This window comes from Babylonia areolata, chromosome 25, assembly GCF_041734735.1.
Source record: "Babylonia areolata isolate BAREFJ2019XMU chromosome 25, ASM4173473v1, whole genome shotgun sequence".
In the NCBI taxonomy this organism is placed as follows: Eukaryota; Metazoa; Mollusca; class Gastropoda; order Neogastropoda; family Buccinidae; genus Babylonia; species Babylonia areolata.
In genome coordinates, this window is record NC_134900.1 from 30993557 (window position 1) to 31012907 (window position 19351).

General features: G+C 50.4%; 2 protein-coding genes across 2 annotated transcripts; one reads left to right on the forward strand and one right to left on the reverse strand.

Moving 5' to 3' along the window:
* Positions 1–348: 348 nt before the first annotated feature.
* Positions 349–2045, reverse strand: LOC143299579 (palmitoyltransferase ZDHHC22-like). Its single transcript, XM_076612864.1, has one exon. The coding sequence runs from the start codon at positions 2043–2045 to the stop codon at positions 1191–1193; it is 855 nt and encodes a 284-aa protein (XP_076468979.1). The 3' UTR covers positions 349–1190.
* An 8410-nt stretch (positions 2046–10455) lies between these two features.
* LOC143299580 (uncharacterized) lies at positions 10456–11238 on the forward strand. The gene has a single exon (XM_076612865.1). It carries the CDS (start codon positions 10573–10575, stop codon positions 11236–11238), a length of 666 nt encoding a protein of 221 aa, XP_076468980.1. The 5' UTR covers positions 10456–10572.
* Positions 11239–19351: the final 8113 nt, after the last annotated feature.

The window sequence follows — 19351 nt, forward strand, 5'->3', positions numbered from 1 at the left end:
ATGCATATATACATGCATGCATAAATTTCAATCAACAATAACGCACACAATATTAAGGCCTGAGGTAAAATCACATCACTAACCGTAATATAAAAGTGACCGATCTGTAAAATGTGCCCGTCACTGAGTCTAAAATTTGTATACATATATCATTCACATAACTAAGCAAGACAAGGCGAGGCAAGGAGGGTATTTCATGTACCCCGCGTGGCCACAGCAGCATTATACATCAATGTCTTGAACACACACGCCATATAAACAAAAAGAGTTATCTCAACCCCCCCCCCCCCCCCAAAAAAAAAAAAAAAAAAAAAGCCCACACAAATAATCAATAACACAACAACGAGACCATAGGAAAAAAAACACAAACAAAGTTCACATAAATGTGTATACACTGTACAAAGACACAACCTATGGAAAAAATAAAACAAACAAACCACAAACACCCCAGAACATGAAAGACATTTACTAGAACTAGCAGGAGGCAAGTGCAAGTGGTGACCTAAGAATAAAAACCCATCAAAGACATTTATGAATTAATACAGAGTTTCAGTTTTTCAAGGAGGTATCAAAGTGTGCAAATTGTTGATCCAAATATATGCTATACCATATCTGCTTTAGAAAATATATATAGATAAAAAAACCCCAAAAAAACAAGAGAGGCAAGGCCTTCAAGACTCACTTGTGATAAATTAAGTCCCCTAGCATTAATTACAGAGTAATTTCCCTTTTTTACTATCTGCACCAAAACGTTTGCAAAATAAATAAAAATTCCATGCTTAGCAAAAGAAGTCCCTGTTGGAACAAAAAATGATAATAATGACTGCTCTTGTTGTTGGGTCAGAATATCAGATCAAAGTGCCAAGTTTAGAGAATACAAAAAATATAAATATAACAGTAAATGCAGTTTGCATATAATTGGGCCTCTTTTTTTAATTTTTTGTGCCCATTCCAGAGGTGCAATATTGTTTTAAACAAGATGACTGGAAAGAACTGAATTTTTCTTATTTTTATGCCAAATTTGGTGTCAACTGACAAAGTATTTGCAGAGAAAATGTCAATGTTAAAGTTTACCATGGACACACAGACACAGACACAGACACACACACACAGACAACCGAACACCGGGTTAAAATATAGACTCACTTTGTTTACACAAGTGAGTCAATAAGATAAAACACACCCAAACATCAAAGACATTTACTGGCTGGCGAATAATACAAGGGCAGGTCTAGGTCCCGCAGAGGGGAGGTAAGCCAGGGCCACAGCAGCACCCAAAACATCCTCCCCCCCAACACCTCTCCAACATTCCTCCTCCATCCCCGGTCATAGTCCCTCATCCTCTTCCTCCGCTCGAACCTTGTCTGGCCGCCGATCAGCTGCGACAGCTGTCTCCACAGCAGCCAGGCAAAGACGGCTGCCAGGGAAAACCCTGTCATCGTCACGCTCTTGAACCAGAAGCTGAACCATGTCTCCTTCCCTGCCAGCGCCGTCACGTGCGGGATCAGCAAGGAAAAAACTGTGCTGGCATCGACCTCTTTAAACACGGAACGAACAAGACTCCAGTTGTAGACATTGCAGTAGATGGCCGCCAGTGCCATGTGAACACACATAGCGAAGAAGTGGCGCTGGTTGGTGCTTCCGATGCAGGCACCGGCGAACCAGCAGTGGTGGTCATGCCGCAGAACGCATGCCCTGCACACCGAGCAGTGGTGGCAGCGGGGAGGGCGGTAGACAGAACAGCACGAACAAAACTGCCATCCCACCATTTCTTCTGCATGCTTCGTTTCTTCATCCCTCCCAGTCCATGTGGATTCCTTCAGGAACACCTGGAACCAGTTGCCGTAGATGTTGATGGACAGGTAAAGGGAGATGATGGCATGGAGGACGTAGGTTCCAGACCAGCTTGCATCATGGTAGGCGGGGACGTAGCTCAGCTCGTACCAAAGCAGGAAGAGGCCCCCGAAGAAGAAGACGCTCATGGCCAGTCGGTCGCCCAGGGGGGTCCTGTACAGCCATCGCTCCACGACTGACGGCAGCAACATATGGTCACCTCACTGTCTGCAGGAAGAATCATTGTATTGTAATGTGCTATATTATATTGTATTGTATTGTACTGTACTGTACTGCATTGTATTGTACTGAATTACTTTTTGTGTGGTCACCTTACAGTCTGCAGGAAGAAACATTGCATTGTAATGTGTTGTATTCTGTATTGCATTGCATTGCATTGTATTGTATTGTTTTGCATTGTACTGAATTACTTTTTGTGTAATATTCACATGTTCACCTCTAACTGTCTCAAGTCTGCACAAAACTTCATGTTTGGCCTTGGTAGGCCTGTTCATCATTCTGTAGGCACCCCCCCCCCCACCCCCCACACTTTTTGTCTGATGCGTGGGCTATGTATCTATAACATACTGGATTGATGTAGTGTCAATAGGGTGGCCCAGTGTGCATCAAATCTTAACTTGAATGTTGAGACTCTGCTCCATTTACAAGTCAAAGAAACAAGTCACTGAGTATTTCTTTTACATGAAGGAGTCTTACAGTACACTGGTTTATTTGTTTTCATTCTTGCATTGTTGTTGCCCTCTGTATGTGTGTGTGTGTGTGTGTGTGTGTGTGTGTGTGTGTGTGTGTGTGTATTTGTGTGTGTGAACATTTTCCATTCTTCCCTGCTCCCACCCATCCGCCATCTTTATTTTAATGTATTCATTCATTATATAATTTCATTTTATGTTATTGTTTTGTACAAATCTAAGGGTGACTCTCAAGACCTGATCAACTTGTTGGGTTCATGCGAAGGTCAAGTATCTGCTTTATTCTATTGTTCTTCCTCTACCCCCGCCCCCCCCATCCCCGCAGCTGGTATGTTGAAGTGCACATGGATCAGTCCACATGGCTTGGCACTTCCTTGAAACTGAACATTATTCCTCATTCACATACTCGTGAGTACTGATTGATTTTAAAAAAAAAACAACAACAAAAAAACCTAAAAAAACATTTGCATAAGATTTCTCTCAAAATGATTTTTTTTAATCGTGTAGTAGACAGTACATTTTAGTATTTCTAATATCAGTGATTGTTGCCCTGTACAGGGATTACCACAGGATGATAGACAAGTCGAGACCCAGTTGTTGGTAGCTTAGTTCTTCTTCTTTCCCTTCTCTACCGCCTTCATCATAGTGTTGTGAAAGACGGTTAGCAGACGCCGGAAGTTGGGCAACAAGGGGCGGTTACTCTCGCCAGCGAGGGAGGGGCGCTGTAAACAAAACGTTGGCAGGTGTTGTGGTCAGCCCAACGTAAGACTAACGCTTGGCAGTGTACATCCGACCAGCGAAGAGACAACAAGTGACCACAACATCTCTCAGGCAAGCCCAGCTACAGCCACGCCAGACGCCGGACCTGTGACTCAGCACGGCAGACATCTTTAATTTTCTGAAAACTTGGGTCACAATCAAGTACGGGAACGCCTACACACCCCCCCTACGAGCACGAAATCACCTTCGGACGGGCCAGCCCACCGGGAACGAACATCCAGCCCTATCTCAGAGAAGCAAAACGGTCAGTAGCCATTCAAAATTGTCCCTCTAAAGTGTATTGCCCGATGATAGGCCATTTTGACAAAAAGTAGGGCAGTGATCACTTTATTGGTGTCAGAAGTGGGATCCACTCCACTATCGTTGTTTTTCGAACCCCCAGTGAATTGTTACAGGGACATTATTTTATATTTTTATATTTGTTCATGTTTTTGATTTAATTTATCCGGAAAACGGAACTTTGACTTTTGACTCAAGTCCGTGAATCCTTGTCTTTATTTTTTGGGGCCATTCCTTTGTGTGAACTGGTATTCATATTTCTGCACAGATCTTTTGTAACTGCTCTCCTGTCCCAGTACAAGTCTGTGTAAAACCCCAAACAAGTTTAAAGGAAATATCCATATCCTGAAGGAAGAATGGCTACTAGTCACAGACCGTTAGCTATAAATCAAGCCTCCCCATTGGAACTCATGGACGTCCTGCCTGGGGTGGGCATAAAAAGGGCACAAGAGTTAGTGAGGATGCGATCCAAGTTTGGACGGATTAACCCTGGCATGCTTGAAGCAATGGTGGGCGAATTAGATGGGTCTGTCCTGGCCCACATTGATTTTGATGCGCCGCCACTTGAGGAGGCTGAACTGATTGGTGAAGGCTCAGGGGAAGAGGGCTACGGCCCACCCCCGCCACGCCGATCCCAACGGGATTACGTGGAGGAGCCCCCTTCAGTGCCTGTGGCAGTCTCTGAACGCCAGGGGATAAGAACTCTAGGGGATACTAGGGAAAGGCACACACGTCCTACTTACTATGGAGCCGCTCCTGACTTTTGGGATGAGTCGGATCGGGACAGCCATCTGTCCAGTCGCGGACACCGTCCCCCCTTGGGACGGGAGGGAGCCGCTTTGGAAGATATGGGGAACCTCCAGCGAGAGTTAGAGGAGGTTTCCCAGTGGCTGGCTGATCATGGTGGGCGCACCCCTCAGCGCCGCCCCCAGTACCAGGCGGGCTGGGAGAGCGACGAGGAGGTGAAGCCAGTAGTTGAGGGTCGGGGTGAGAGGCCCCCCCCTGGTCGCGAGTCCCAGCGATGGGACAGCCGCGACAGGGGCAGGCGGGCCCCGTCCGACCAAAAGGAGAGAAATTACCCCGTTCATGAGCCTCAGCGATGGGGCAAGGACGAGAAGGTTTCCCAGTGGCTGGCTGATCATGATGGGCGCACCCCTCGGCGCCGGCCCCAGTACCAGGTGGGCTGGGAGAGCGACGAGGAGGTGAAGCCGTTAGTTGAGGGTCGGGGTGAGAGGCCCCTCCCTGGTCGCGAGTCTCAGCGATGGGACAGCCGCGACAGGGGCAGGCGCGCCCCGTCCGACCCAAAGGAGAGAGATTACCCCATTCATGAGCCTCAGCGATGGGGCAAGGATGATAGGGTTAGGGGTGTACACTTTGGCCGTGAGGAGAGACAGGGGTACCGTGCCCACCGCATGTCCCCGCCTAGGGATAGTAGTGGTGATAGGGCATGGGGCTCCCCTAACTATACTCCGACCCAAAGAAGTAGTGGTGGTAGGGCGCTTCGCCCCGTCTCCTTCCTCGGGAGTGGCGGAAATCCTAACCAGCGCCCGAAGAACTTGCGGTTTGATGGCCAGTCAAATTGGCTGTTGTTCAAGCAGCGATTCAACAGCTACCGCAGAGCTCTTCAGTGGTCTGAGAGGGAGTGCCGTGACTACTTGGAATGGAGTCTGGAGGGCAAAGCACTTGAGTACTTCACCATGACGGGCGGAGTGGGTGGAGACTCCACCACTGTTGACCTCATGAGGAAGCTGGAGAGCCGGTTCGGGAGGAGAGAGCCAGCTCAAGCGGCACGGGCACGATTCCACCAGGCGGCCCAGCGCTCGGACGAGTCCCTGCAGGATTGGGCCGATCGGGTGATGACCCTGGCGACTCCCGCTTTCCGGGGGCTCCCGGAGGAATTTTGCCGGACGGAGACCATCTGCAGATTCTGTCTGGGATGTGCGGACAGGGAGGCTGGAAGATACGCGAGCCTACAAGACCCCCGGACAATGGAGCAAGCCATAGAAAAGGTGACCCAGTTTCAGCATGTCTCGATGGCTACTCATCTCCGACCCAAGAGCCGAAGCCACGATCCACAGGTATGCTACACGACCACTGCAGCACCTCCCCCAGATCTCAGAGCAGAAAATCAAACTCTCAGGGAAGAATTGGCTAGGCTGAGGCTTCAGCTGGAAAACCCAAAAACGGATCCCAAACCAGCAACCGCTACCCCAACATCCACTGACGCACAAGGATGTTTCTTCTGCAAGGCCAAGGGGCACCGAAAAGCGGAATGCCGGAAATTCAAGAAGTGGCAGCAGAAACAGGCACAGGGCCAGAAGGGTTTAAACGCCTAAGGCCCAGGGGTGGAGGCCTATCCCCTGAGCCGGAAAACAGAGGCCAGAACATCACTGCGACCCAGCCACATACAATAGATTTGGACCCGAAGCAAGCTCCTGCTCAGGAGACCTTAAAAGCTGTCCCAGCCAATAAAAAACCTTCAGTGTCCAGACCTAGGAGAGGGCGGTTGGAGTCAGCAAGACGGTTCTCTGTACCCCCGCTGGCTCAGCAGGCAGCACCCTCATCCCCGACTGCCCCCTGTAACCACGACACCCGGAGAAATCCCAGGGAGCCACAGATCCTACATACGCCCAAGACGGCGAATGAGCCAGAGGAAGGAGTCAAGCTGGAAGTCCTCCATGTTAACAGAGTCTGCGCCAGTTCGTCCAGCATCCAGATCACCATTGGTGGAACACTGGTCGAAGCCAAAGTGGACTCGGGTGCTGAGATAACCATAGTGGCCAACTCCATCTTCGACTCATGGAAGACAAAGCCCCAGAGAGTCAGAGATGTGGTGCTCTACATGGCGGACCAAGAATCAGCCCTCCAAGCCTTCCTCACGTCTCCAGTTCCAATGAGACTTGGCAACACGCTGTTCAACGAAAGGGTGTATGTGGCCCCCATCAGCGACCAAATGCTCCTGGGACATGATTTACTCCACCACTGGGGTGCCGTTCTGGACCTGAAGACGGACACTCTTCAAGTAGGACAAGAGACGGTCCCGATGAAGATGAAGTTTAAGAACACTCCATCTGTGGCAAGAGTTACGGCAGCTGGGAGGACCGTAGTCCCCCCGCATTCGGTAGTGCGGGTGAGGGCCAAGCTCGACAGAGTACTCCAAGACTACTACGTGGAACCCAGCAGCCGAGACGACCTACTCCAACCACGTACGGTCCAGAAGGCAGGGACGGACCCAGTCGTGTGTCTGGTAAATGTGGGTGATCGTTACTGCTCCGTAAAGAAGGGGCAGTTGCTGGCGGTCGCTCATGAAATCGATGACCTCTTGCCAGACCCAGAGGTGCACCACCAAGAGGGGAATACAGAGAAGGAGCCAGTCCGCCCCACCACGTTGCTCACTTGTAATGTGGTCTCCTCCGGCGCTCCGACCCACTCCAGCCCTACAGAGATCCCGGAACACTTGCGCCAGTTGGTCGAGGACACAGGCGGAAAACTGACGGCAGAACAGCAACGTCAGTTTGAACAGCTTCTCCTGGACTATCGGGACGTGTTCGCAAAGGATGACTACGATTTAGGAACCTTCACGGCGATCGAACATGAAATTGACACTGGAGGTGCAAGGCCCATTAAGCAGCACATGCGTCGCACTCCTGCCATGTTCGCCGGCGAGGAAGAAGCCCATCTCAAGAAGATGTTGAATGCTGGGGTAATCCAAGAATCTGTCTCCGAGTGGGCGTCAGCGCCAGTACTGATCCGGAAGAAGGATGGGTCGGTGCGCTGGTGTATTGACTACCGAGCTCTCAATGAGGTGACGGTCAAGGACACTTTTCCCCTACCCTTGGTGGAAGACTGCCTGGACACCTTGGCCGGACATACTTGGTTCTCCAAACTGGATGCAAACAGCGCCTATTGGCAGGTACGAATCAAGGAGTCGGATAGGAAGAAGACGGCGTTCCTCACCAAGTTCGGGCTGTTCGAACATGTTCGGATGGGTTTTGGCCTGACCAACGCTCCTGCGACCTTCTCGCGAGTGGTCAACCTCATCCTACGTGGTCTCACCTGGAAAACTGTCTTGGCGTTCCTTGATGACATCCTAGTCTTGGGGAAGAATTTCCAGGATCATCTGACCAACCTGAGAGATGCGCTGCAACGGTTCCGAGATTATGGGATGAAGCTGAAGCCCAGCAAATGCCTTTTCTTCCAGTCTGAGGTGGAGTTCCTAGGGCGGAAGGTTAGCTCGAATATGCTGGCCATGTCAGAGAAGGACACAGAAACGGTAGCCCAATGGCCCATCCCAAAGTCCACAAGGGATGTAGAGAGTTTCCTCGGGTTCGTCAACTACCACCGTATGTTTGTCAAGGACTTGGCCAAGCTGGCACAACCCCTGTACGGACTGACAGGGAAGAACAAGTTCCACTGGGGAGTGGAACAACAGGAGGCCTTTGACAGACTGCGAGAAGTACTCACGGAACCACCGGTGTTGGGTTTGCCCAATGGAACGGACCCATTCATCCTGGACACTGACGCAAGTGATGTGGCCATTGGCGCGGTGCTCAGCCAAGTGCAGAATGGAGTAGAGAAGGTGATCTCCTACAGTAGTCTCTCTCTCACTTCAGAACAGAAGAGATACTGCACTACCCGCAAAGAACTGTTGAGTATTGTCCGTTTCACCAGACATTACAAGTACTACCTGCTTGGGAGGCCGTTCACAGTGAGGACGGATCATTCGAGTCTCACCTGGCTTCTCAGATTCAAGGATCCTCAGGGGCAACTGGCCCGATGGATGGAGGAGTTGTCACAGTACCATATGGTTGTGAAACACAGACCTGGGGCAAAACATGGGAACGCCGACGCCTTATCGCGGCTGCCAGACTCCCTCACCCCCTGTCCCTCCTTCGTCGCCGGCCTCAAGCCCACGGACCTGCCATGCGGGGGATGCAAGTACTGTCTGAGGGCTCACGAGCAGTGGGGAGAGTTCCTGAAGGAAGTGGATGAAGCCACCAACCTCACCCATCCAGTAGGTAAGGTACTCCCTTTCACAGGCCTGACATCTGATCCGGACGGAGTCATGGTAGCCACCATGACAGACACAGCTGTGAAAGGTGAGCAAGAATGTACTAGGACTACCACCAATGGTGAAGCTTGTCGATCTGGTGGCATGTCTGATCTGCCAAAAACCTTGGACCCACCAGGTTTAGTTCATGCTCATGAGGGCCGGGGTAAGCGCTCCCGGTGCCGAAGAGTGAGCGGGACACATGACCTGAGTGGGGTTCGAGTGGGTTCAACCCTCGCTACCCCTGAGGGTAAGCATGATGGACATTCAGGTTGGGCCCAAAATCTGAGTGCAACCTTGAGTGAGCCTGGTCATGGGCAACCAGGCTCCGGTACGACTCAGTCGGGCGAGGTCTCTTCTGGCCAAGCCTGCGGGGTGTTCAACGGAGCCCAGAGGGATTCTGGCCTTGGTGGTCGGAGTCCTAAAGGGGGTGAATTCCCTAGGGGTTTGACCCTTTCGGGTCGGACCCAAACTACCGGGAGCCATGCCAAAACGCCGGCATCTTTTGGCACGGCTCAGGGGCGCGCGGCACTCGCGAGTCGTGGTGTCGCCATGGACCTGCAACCTGGACAGACGGGAACCCACGATAAAGCGCTTGTGGGAAAACCGGGTCCCTTACTTAATCCATGCGTTAAAACTAACAAGGTTTTGAGTGAGTCGGTTGCAGGTGCCCGGGTGTGTTCGCGCAACACATCGGAAAGTCCTGCGGTGCAACTGGGGACGGCACCAAGGTTTTTCAGGACTCCTGTGCAGTTTGTGGCACAGACCCTCCCCAAGGTGAACCGGAGCGAAAAGCAGTGGTGTCCCTCTGCAACTCCGAGGATGAAAACAGCCCTCGCCACCCCCGAGGGGGAGCGTGATGGACATTCGGGTTGGGCCGCCGACACCAGTCACCCGCCAGAGGGCGTGCCGTCTTGCCAGCCCTGCAGCTCCACCGAATGTCCACGGGTTACAAAGGAACGGGAGCTAGATGGTGCCAGGTTCGACATAGTCACCGAGGGTGATCAGATTTCCATCCAGGTCTGCCCGGTGAACACCGCAGAGCCGCCACGACCAAGCGGGCCGTCTTGCTGGGGCTTCACTTACCCAGAGTTGAAGGCAGAGCAAGAGAAGGATGAAGACTTGGCGCCCATACTGGATCACCTGAGGGGGAAACCACCTCCGGATGAAGGCAAACTCTTCTTGGCGTCACCAGAGGCCAAATACTATTGGGTGAACAAGGAGATGTTTCAACTGCATAATGAAGTGCTGTTCCGCAAGTGTACAGACTCAGCAGACCTGGAGTTGGTGGTACCCAAGGGACTGCAAGAGAAGGCGATCCAGTACCACCATGACCTGCCTTCCGCCGCTCATCAAGGGGTAGCAAGAACCAAAGCCAAAATAAAGGAGAAATTCTTCTGGGTGCATCTGTCCCGAGATGTTGAAAACTACGTCTTGTCGTGCGACATTTGCAGCCGTAACAAGAAGAACAAACGGTATGGCAGAGTTCCCCTGACTGAGTACCATGCAGGCGCACCCATGGAGAGGGTACACATCGACTTCATCGGACCACTCCCTAAAACACCCCGGGGGAATGAGTACTGCCTGATGATGGTCGATCAGTTCACTAAGTGGGTTGAATGTGTTCCCCTACCCTCTCAGAAGGCGGAAGTGACGGCGAAGGCCGCAATCGACACATTCTTCTCCAGGTTTGGCTGCCCCTTTCAGTTGTTCTCGGACCAGGGCCGGAACTTTGAGAGCAAACTGTTTGAAGCGCTCTGCCACGCACTACAGATCCACAAGGCACGAACCACACCATATCGGCCTTCTTCCAATGGGCAGGTAGAGCGCTACAACAGGACACTCTTGGACGCCATCCGGTGTTTCATTGGGAAGACCCAGAACCGATGGGATGAACACCTCCAGCAGATTGCGGGAGCTATGAGGGCGTCGGTGAATAGATCGACGGGCCTAACCCCCAATAAAATGATGCTGGGCCGAGAAGTCAACATGCCAGGACAGCTGATGTTTCCTGTGCCAGGGCAGACCTACGAGGATCAGGATGTGTATGTGTCAGAACTGGTCAAAAACCTGCAACAAGCCCATGCTGTCGCCAGGCAAACGCTGAACACGTCCCAGAAAGCCATGAAAAGGAATTATGATCTTAAGATTCTCTTGAGGCCATACGCTGAAGGAGACGTCGTTTACCTGCTAGACACGGCAGCCTCAAAGGGTAAATGCAGGAAACTCTGCTCTCCATGGAAAGGACCCGGGGTGATAGTAAAGAAGCTATCAGCTTACCTGTACCGGGTCAAGCTGCGTAACGCTGTCTTTGTAACTAACCATGATCGTATGGCCCCTTGCAGAGACAGGAAGATACCAGCGTGGATCACGCAGCATCATCGGAGAGCAGATGACCCACCGGAAGAGACAGATGACAATAATCAGCCCTATTGTTTGTGCAGGAGACCCTGGGAAGGCAGATTTATGATCCAGTGTGATTACTGCCAAGAATGGTACCATGGGTCCTGTGTGAACATCACAGCGACGGACGCACTTGATATTGATAAATACAAGTGCGAGTCCTGCGTACATGCAGGGCGATGACATCTCTGTCTGTTCCAGGTATATGATGGAAGGAGCCCGCAAGAAGTTCCAGCAGCCCCCAGCCAAGGGGAGCCTCTCCAAGTCCGCCGGGAGGTTCGTTGAAGATCTCTGGCTGGACCCCTCCAAGACGGACGAGGAGAGACTGGAAATCCTCTTGCAGAAGGTGAGCGAGGTGAGGTCACGAAGCTTGTCTGGGTCGGCCGGATCTAGGAAGTGGGTGGACGCCGCGGCAAGGGCTATGCATGACCTTCAGCTTCAGTCCCGAAGTTGGATTGAGCAGCATATTGCCCCTTTGCCCGCCCCTCACTTCAGGAAGCCGGCCCAGCCTTATGACCCAGACAAAGCACGGCGTGATATTCGGCTGGATACGCAGCCGTGGTTGGCACCTGGTGCTGGGGAGAAAACAGAGGAAGCGGATGGTTCTGGGGATCTCCTGGAGAGTTTAATGGAGTTTGATGTCGAAACACCAGAGTCGATCGTTTTGATGTCCTCCAACTCTTCAGGAGACGAGTCCCAACAGCCGTCGGGATCTGGGACTGCGCAGCCAGATCCCCGGCTCCCAGAAACCGCCTGCGAACCTCCTGTCGTACCCCCGCCATCGGTTGCTGACCCGCCGCTATCCCCGAGACCTCCGCTCACACCTTCCGTCACAACGTCCAGGGCCCAGAGCTCTGACGTTCGTGCCCCCCATCCCACGAAGGGAACCAATCGCAAGCGGGTGAAGGCACCAAGTCCGGAACGAAGGGCAGAGCACGAGCCCTCTGGGCGCCTTGAGGAGTTGGCGGCGACTAGCTGCCCCCAAACCCAGACGCCGACGTGCCCCACTCCTGGGTCTCACGACCTGGGGGTCGGGGCGCCTGCCTCGGGGACCGAAGCAAGCCGCAGAAGACGCCGGCGACGACGCCGTGAGCAGTTCGGGAGGCAGCAGCGTGGAGCCCACATACCAGCACCCAGTCTGGGAGCTTCCGGCCGCACAGTCTCCGCCACAGCGTCAGGTCTGCAGGTGGTAGCCCAGGGTCATCCTCCCTCTCCTGTGGCAGCCATAGAGTATAGGAGCTGCTGTTGGGTCGCAGGGTGTGAGATGGAGGTCGGCAGCCTAAAAAACCATGCAATGGAGCGGCACATACCTGGTGTCTTTAAAGAACACCTCGACCCGACCCAGCCTTTGGTCTTGGAGTTAAGGAAGGATGCCCTTGAGCAGGTGGCAGTATGGGTGTCCTTTGAGCGGGGGATGACGCTTCCCGAGTTAGCAGAGTTCGTAAGGTGGCAGAACCGGCTGAAGGATGCTGACAATAACATCACAGAAAATCAGCGGGCTGCCATCGTCGCCCTGGCGCGCTTCTTGGATGAACCAAACCCCGAAGAATGCAGCCTACACCCCCTGACATCGGCATCGGCCCTACTCCACTGGAAAGCTGCCCTCATCATGGCCTCCAGATTGAGCCCCGGCCAACGGGAATATTGGCGTCAACGTTACGCTGACCCAACGGACCAGCTGGAGGGAAGGGACAACACCAGACCACGGGCCTTTGACGCCCACTTCCACTTGGACCGGGTCATCGGCAAGATGCGGCTCGAGGCTGGCTCTAGCCTGACTGCAGTGCTGAATGGCACGTTCGTCCCAGCGGGGAAAGAGGTCCGACTAGTAGGATCGTGTGCATCCTTCTGTGACCCCAGAACTTACCCCACGTCACAGGAGGTAGAGGCCTTCCCAGCTGAAATGGAAGTTGCTGTTGGGCTCCATCCACGACATTGTGTGGCACCACCTCAACGCGGGCAGACCTTAGTGCCGGAGCGGCTCCGGGAGTTGGTCCAGTCCCCCCGCGTGAGAGCTTTTGGGGAAATAGGCCTGGATCACTCCCTGCCCCCACAGACCTGGCCCTGGCAGATGAGCGCCTTGGAGGAGCTGCTGGGATTCGTGGAGGCCCGCCATGTCCTCGTCCTTTATTGCCGCAGCATGGCGGAGGACAAGGGTACTGAGGCATACATGCTGCTGCTGAGGATCCTCCGGAAGCGGCGGGTGCCACAAAACCAACGGATCTGCCTCCACTGTTTCACGGGGGACTACTATGTGAGGGATGAGTGGCTGGCGGTATTCCCTAACGCCTACTTCAGCTTCGCTAAACGCGCCACCCGTTTCGAACAGTACCAGGTGACTGCATTGAGGGGGATCCCACGAGACCGTCTTCTTCTCGAGACGGACGCCCCCTATTTCCCTTTAGTACCAGGGGAACGGTGGTCAGCGCCAAGCCAGCTTTACGTGGTGGCTGAGAACGTGGCCACTCATCTCGGCACCACACCAGAGGAGCTGTTGGAGGAATCTACCACCAACGCCCTCCGGCTCTTCTCCCAGTGAGTCGAGCCAGCAGCGCCCCCCCTGAACCCACATTTGAGAACCGCCCGGGCGTCTGCTAGTCTTCCCCCAAGAAAGGACCTGTCATCATAAAGATGGGGGGAGTGTTGTGAAAGACGGTTAGCAGACGCCGGAAGTTGGGCAACAAGGGGCGGTTACTCTCGCCAGCGAGGGAGGGGCGCTGTAAACAAAACGTTGGCAGGTGTTGTGGTCAGCCCAACGTAAGACTAACGCTTGGCAGTGTACATCCGACCAGCGAAGAGACAACAAGTGACCACAACATCTCTCAGGCAAGCCCAGCTACAGCCACGCCAGACGCCGGACCTGTGACTCAGCACGGCAGACATCTTTAATTTTCTGAAAACTTGGGTCACAATCAAGTACGGGAACGCCTACACACCCCCCCTACGAGCACGAAATCACCTTCGGACGGGCCAGCCCACCGGGAACGAACATCCAGCCCTATCTCAGAGAAGCAAAACGGTCAGTAGCCATTCAAAATTGTCCCTCTAAAGTGTATTGCCCGATGATAGGCCATTTTGACAAAAAGTAGGGCAGTGATCACTTTAATAGTGATGAATCTGTAGATTATAAGGGGGGTTTGCCGGTTGTTTGAGTCACTTGTGGTACAGTTTGCTGGGTCTGGGGGTGCAGGGGTGCTGGGGGTGGGTGGGGGGTGGGGAGCTGGAGGCGGGCGGGGAGGGGGGTGGTGCGGAAGGGTGGGGGCGAGGGTGGGGGAGGGGATCAGATTTGGGACTTGAAGCCTTCCAGGGTGGGGCTGAGGGCAACCAGCCCCATAGGTGGATACTCTGAAATAGCTTTGGGAAAATTAATTAGGTTCAGCTACTTTTTAATTTATTTTTTTAATTTTTTTTAACACAACCTAGGCAAACATAGAATCATTCTACGTTGTGAATAAATCGGCGCACTGATAGTAGCAACTCCGTTTGAAGAAAGGATTCGAATCGCAAATATCAGAGGTTGAGTGGAAGATCGAGTGGGGTGTGGCAGGAAATTTGGGTGGTGGGTGGAGGTATTATTTCCAACAATAAACCTTTTGATAACTTCATGAAATAGAAAAAGCATTGGTTTGGACCCACCTTGAAATGTCAGAGAACTTTCTGAACGAACCGGACTTTGTCGGAGACACAAAGTCAGCACGAAATGAAAGTGATCTTTCTTGATTTGGAAGAGTGGTTTCCCTTAGACCGCGAAGTGCCCTCCGCCTCCATGGCAACGACAGTTTCTCTCTTGAAGATGGCGGGACTGGCGCAACCACGTTCAGAACAGTGACACATTTGTTTAACTTAGTATGTTTAAAGTGACAAGCAACTGACATACAGACACACACGCGCGAGCTCTGACACACACACACGGCACTGACACGCCGGCACACTGACACTGTGACGACACCAGACCGGCCCGCAGGCACTGGCAGATGCCACTGAACTTGAATTGCAGTCTCCGTCACAGCCGGCCCAATTCTCGACCGATAAACGGATGTTCACAGGCCTCACACTACACTGACATAAAGACACGCGAACTTCCGCTGAACACACCGTCAGAGACACATACATATGGCGGCACACCGGCACTGGCACATACACCGCACACCGACCACACAGACACACACACACACACACACACAGAAACTGACACAATAACATAACACCAACTGCTACGACTCAGCGGGATTACACGGCATTGGACACTGTCGGAGACACCCACGGCATGCATTTTTACACACACACACACACACACACACACACACACACACACACTGAACTGGCTGAAACCATTTATTGTCAGATTAACTTTTTGTTGTACTGACATTTTCGCAACTATTTGAATAAATATTAACTGAGCAACACAAAGAAAATATATTTGAGGGGGAAAAACCCCCCACCCCAAAACCAATGATATGGTTTTAAAAAGAACATATTTAACAAATCAGTTTACCAAATTTCATTAATATCTAAAAACGCACACACATACTCAAATACGTGTATCCCCCACCCAATCCCTACATACATTCATGATATGATTACACACACACACACACACACACACACACACACACACACACACACACTCATCACGTCGATTTCCTCATTTCCAAGGCCGGTTAACACCTGCATGTCTAAGTCAGTCTCACTGTGTAACTTGAACCTACATCCATGGAAGTGGCTCAAGTTTTGCAGAAATCTAAATGTTGCGCGGCATTGCCTTTTGCCACTCTCGGGCGGGCAGCTCCCAGTTCCACAGCTTTAGGAAGCTTGCAGACTGATCAGTCAGAATTACAGCATGCTGATTCACGGAGTTGAACTGAGGCACACGTAAGGATGCCCGCCACTCAGGGCATTGATCACGTCTATCACTGATCGTGCTTCAACTTCTGCCAGACTGGAGATTGTGACTTTGCACTCGGTATTCTCTTCCCTGGATATTTCCCCCACTTTGTCAGTCCTTCAGTTTCAGTTCAGTTTCTCAAGGAAGCCGGTCACTGTGTTTGGTCAAATCCATATACGCTACACCACATCCGCAACTCAGTGAAGCAGATGCTGGCCTTAGCGACCGTGTCAGTGCCCGTCACTGGGTAAAGGGTGGAGATTTTTACGATCTCCCAGGTCAACATATGTGCAGACGTGCTAGTGCCTGTACCCCCTTCGTGTGTATATGCAAGCAGAAGATCAAATACGCACGTTAAAGATCCTGTAATCCATGTCAGCGTTCGGTGGGTTATGGAAACAAGAACATACCCAGCATGCACACCCCCGAAAATGGAGTATGGCTGCCTACATGGCGGGGTAAAAACGGTCATACACGTAAAAGCCCACTCGTGTGCATACGAGTGAACGTGGGAGTTGCAGCCCACGAACGCAGAAGAAGAAGAAGAAGTAGTGCCCGTCACTGATCAGCCATGGCGCCGCCTGGTCAACCCAACGCGGTGCTTCCTAGTCTTCAGTGTGCTTTACTGACCAGGCGTTCGTTCGATTGTTCAGGCTTAAATGCTAATGCCGGAGATTTTATCCGTGTTTTCAGGCCGTAACTGAGGGAAAAGAAAAGAATAAATGATTACTGATATCAATAAAAGGTAACCACATTAAAACATAGTGCATGGAAAGATAAGCGGAAGGCTAGAGATTGGTCACCCTTGGCACTGAGTCTGACTGAGACTGACTCAGTCGCTGCATATAGAAAAGATAGTTCTCTGTCAGAGAAGATTCAAAATTGAATGGGCAGCTACAGGAGCGGACTCGAGTGAGAACGACCGTTAACAAAACCCATGAATGTTTCCTTGTTAGATATTATAACCCATGACCTCGCGTTATGACTCCATGAACAAAGACCGTCCCTACGATGACACCACCAAGTGCTCTTATCCGGCCCCGCTCAGAAGATGGCGGTGGCGACGTTTAAGGGACACAACTCCATATTACTGATTCCTTTCCTCTTGTCTCCCCTGGCCGTGTAAGTGTATATATTTCCGCTCACCCCTTCCGGCTGTCTCTGCCTCTGTCTGAAACAGACACTCAGTCTGGGCCATGTTCAAAATCTGATAACGTTTGCGGTTGTATCAGTCAACTTTACTTTTTTTTCGGATAATATGCAATAAGAATTAGGGTTAAATCATATTATCCGGGCGTAAAATCCGGCCCAAGGTGCATTTCACTACCGTGACTGCAAAGTTGCTATGTATTATCATCCGGAAAACGTTCCACAATCATTCGGAGGTCAGTTTGAAATAAAATCAAGGACATTTAACTGTTTTATTTACGTTTTCACCAGTTTTCTTTCTTTTCTCACGTTCACTCGTACCTACGTCTGAGCTTGTACGTGCATGATCAACTCGGTCTCCTGCACTGAAGAGCCAGCTAGAGGACTGACCTCAAGAAAGGATAGCACTGTCCCACTCTCACGTTTCATATATATATATATATTTTTTTTACTGTTCAATTCTAAAAAAAAAAAAAAAAAAAAAAAAAAGTGTGTGTGTGTGTGTGTGTGTGTGTGTGTGTGTGTGTGTGTGCAAAATATGGCGCAAACGTTTTCCGAAACTGAACTGTAAAGGACTGACAAATGACTGGGACTCAAACGAGTAGATCTCGGGGGGGGGGGGGGGGGGGGGGGGGGGTTAAAATGATTCATATCCGTTCCAAATATGACATGTATAAAAGTGTTCGTACGGAAAGGCTCTTGTGTGCGCGCGCACACACGTGAGTGAATGTGTGTGTAAGAGGGAAACCGAAACGAAACGCCGGAAAGTTTTATTCAGTTTCGGTCGCGGCCCCTTCTGAAGGGGGTCCAAATACAAACATGACATTTATAACGAACAAAAGACTAAAGGGTGTACAAGCAAAAATGGGTTGACAACTTCTTTAGGTATTGCAATCAAGCCAGAGCATTCAGAAACAAGTATCTTATTCTTTGACAGTATCAATGCGCCTCTTAAAGGCTTTATATAAATATATGGATAAATTCTTCATTGTTCTGGTTTGTCATCAGCAATGTAACACGAAACTTGAGACATGTGTTAACGTAAAATTTTCTAGGAATGTAATCTAACCTGAGATCATATAAAGCAGGACAGCACAATGAAATATGCATTTCATCTTCACTTTCAGTTTTAGATAATGGACATTATTAAGGTGTTGGTAGACATTTAATTCATTATATCGACTGTGATGAATCGCCATATCTGTTACTCCAAATCTAAACTTTGTCAAATAACACTTTAGATATCTATCAATATCACATCGAAGATAATTTTCACAATTCCATGAAGATTTAAATGTTCTATAAAAAGAAAATCTGTCACTATTCTGAACATGCTCATGTCAGTTTTGCCAATGATAATCAGTAAGTCTTTGACGAAGATCAAACAAGAATACGTTAAAATTTTCTACTTCTTGGTTAGGCCATACAAATCCAAAACCATTTCAGAACAAAAATTCTCGAACTCTTGAAACCCATGTACATCTACCACCCGAATCTAACCACACCAACTTCATAAGCTTTTACTGGAAATCTATTTGCATAGATACGTAATATCTTAAACCAATACCTAATCAACGAATAGACGAGTTAATAAGAATAGGGTGACGTTCTGTTTCTCCGTAAACTAAATCATTTGGTGTATTTATGTGGACTCCTAAGAATTTTCTCAATGCATATAGATGAACCTTTTCATATGTGTGTAGCTACTTTATGAAGTCCCCACAACTAAGCTCCATACATAGCAATTGGTTGAACCTGTGTATCAAATATCTATTTCATCAATGAAAAAAGAAAATAGAACAGGACTAGACGCATCTCCTTGTTTAACACCCCTTGTACACATTACATAGATAGCGAAGTCAGCATTACATCTTACTTTAGCTTTAACATTATTGTACATACTCTTAATACATCTATATAATTCGCCCTTGATTACGTTCTTTTGAAGAACTGGACAAAACAGTAGTCTTGATACAGAGTTGAAAGCCTTTCCAAAATCAATAAATGCTACATACGCTTTACGATTCAAGGAAAACTGTTTTTTGTTGTTGTATTATTGCTACAAGTGTGAACATTTGGTCAATAGTAGAATAGCCCTTTTAAACCCAGCCTGATGTTCCCCAGTAATGTTGTTTTGCTGAACCAACTCCTGAAGTCGACAATTAATAATCGAACTGTACAGTTTGATACTAATATCACACAAAGATATTCCCCTATAATTAACCTGGGTCTTTAGCATCGTAACGGAGGGAGAGAGAGAGA